Genomic DNA, 2037 nt, shown 5'->3' with positions numbered 1-2037 from the left:
TTTCGAGACCGGCTGTACGTCTATCATTCCGGTCTGATTGCCAACGTGCGGCCTACACTGACAGCCTTACTGGTACGACTGGTTCACTGACCGGATGGTTAACGCGACAGGGCAACTCGAAGAAATGAATGTTTTTTCCCTTTGACGGCTGTTTGGCGGGAATTGCGAAAGAATGGCTAGAAGCTGGTCGTTACGCCAGGGAAGGGTTATCGCATTTCAAAGACGAAACATACCAACCCTCGAGAAGCCCAGTCTTGATCTGTTCGGCCCGGTCTTGATTTGTTCGACGTCAAAGGCTTGCTAGTTCACCGGCTTAATGAACAGCTTGTAGAGTATAACCGAGGTCTTGCATCGGATTTGGGCGCTTCTAGGTCGGCTAGTTCGGCCGATGAGGATGGTGCGCATGGTGTGGTCTGTGACGACGCTGACCCTGTCTTCGGTTCGATTCATCTCAATATACCTTAGTGAATGTTGCGCCAAGAGAACCCCCACTCACGCCTCATAGCAAGCTCGGTTGCTTCGCAACACGGATGGTTCGATGTGCTAGAACGGAGTTCCTGGCATTGGTCAGCCCCCTCTATCTAGAAAGCAGTTGTCGTTTGCAGTGCCATACCAGCTGACCATTCCACGACTCTGAATCCCTTTGGTGAATTACAAGTCCCCATGTCTATGATCTGTCAATTCAAACCACCCGGTATCTTTATAAGGCTTGGGTGATTCGTCTGCTCACCATGGCGGTAGACAATGCCCATACAGTCATAAATATGGCAAGAAGCATGACTGAATCTGAGAGTAGAATTCTGTATACTTTCACCAGCTGCTGTCCTCGGTGGAATGGAGCAAAGAAGAATCGAGGAAGAAGTCCATGCTCTCCATATATGTTGCCCAATTTGCTCTTTGGCAGATGCGCAGTCTACACTGTCTATCATTCTGAATGGAGATCAGGATCTATTGCGTGAGATGCGATCAGTATGTCCACACTTTTTGCACTCTGGTCAATTTGGTCGACATCCCGACAACCCCATTTTTGGTAGGGTTTGGATTGGAAATAGGTTTGTTATTGGGGTGGAATGCTGCTGGCGGCACGAATTCTTATTGGTCGTATCCGCCCGCAAAATTCATGCCCAGCACGGCCATGCTCGACATTGAATCACTTGAAACTGGGGGCAGCGGAGCAAATTATCAACCTGCTGACCTGGTTTTGATGAGCGATCCCTTAGAGTGGGCAATATATTCAATCTTGGCGCGCCTGTTGATTTTGTATGCTTCTCGTAGAGTTACCAAAAGCCGGCTGTGCTGGACACGCTGGTGTAGCTAGTGTTGGTCATGATACATATATATTATTGGTCAATCATGTACGAAAACTGTACTGTAGACCATTGATGCGCACGATTACAATCGCGAGCGACAAGGCCTACATCTGTAGTAGCCTCAAGAATAGTATATACAAATGCCAGTATACCCATGTGTTGGTCTTCTTGCTTTACGCCTTAAGCTCAGAGGTTGAAAACCGAGGACAATATTCCCTCGGTGCGCATTCGGATTCTCCCGGCGGGCTTCAAATTGATCCCCTGGACAGCTTCCTCATAAGGACTAGTCCCGGACCCTCCCGAGCACCAGCAAATGTTGATGGCCCAGGACAATAACATTCGATCCCAGAAGGCGGTGAAGTGACGCGCCCGCCTGGGCATCTGAACAGGTTTAATGCCCGCACAGTGCGCATCCCGTTCCCGGAGACGGCATCGCGAATGTTTGACCGTCTACTCGGTGATTCCTTTATCATCCTTTCCCAATTCTCGCCATCTTTCGACCAGATCTTCACCATTCCTTGCCTCTTTACCTCATCTCCATCACTTGTTCCACTCCCTCGTTTTTCTTTTGTATCTTTTCTTTTTTCTTTTTTCTTTTTTTCTTTTGTGACCCGCTTCATTTGCCCTACCCTTGGTCTGCAGGTCAACCAGCTCCCCCACTGGGTCTCCCATCAACCGCAATCAGGCACCTCAAAAGGCGATCATCACATTCTGAAAGACGCAGGGT

At 49.0% G+C, this 2037-nt stretch overlaps 2 protein-coding genes across 2 annotated transcripts; one reads left to right on the top strand and one right to left on the bottom strand.

Annotated features, from left to right (window-relative positions):
• Positions 1–652: 652 nt before the first annotated feature.
• BDQ94DRAFT_32838 (uncharacterized protein) lies at positions 653–1291 on the top strand (the record flags this gene model as incomplete). The annotated part of the gene is made up of 1 exon (XM_026775502.1): positions 653–1291. A coding segment is annotated over exon 1 (357 nt), but the record flags the coding sequence as incomplete, so codon positions are not given.
• On the bottom strand, positions 678–929 carry BDQ94DRAFT_164614 (uncharacterized protein; the record flags this gene model as incomplete). The annotated part of the gene is made up of 1 exon (XM_026770072.1): positions 678–929. The coding sequence occupies one exon, from the start codon at positions 927–929 to the stop codon at positions 678–680; it is 252 nt and encodes an 83-aa protein (XP_026619303.1).
• Positions 1292–2037: the final 746 nt, after the last annotated feature.

The sequence above is a fragment of the Aspergillus welwitschiae genome, assembly GCF_003344945.1.
Source record: "Aspergillus welwitschiae strain CBS 139.54b unplaced genomic scaffold BDQ94scaffold_152, whole genome shotgun sequence".
NCBI classification, from domain to species: Eukaryota; Fungi; Ascomycota; class Eurotiomycetes; order Eurotiales; family Aspergillaceae; genus Aspergillus; species Aspergillus welwitschiae.
Note: the sequence above shows the minus strand (reverse complement) of the source record. Positions and strands in the feature narration are given on the sequence as shown.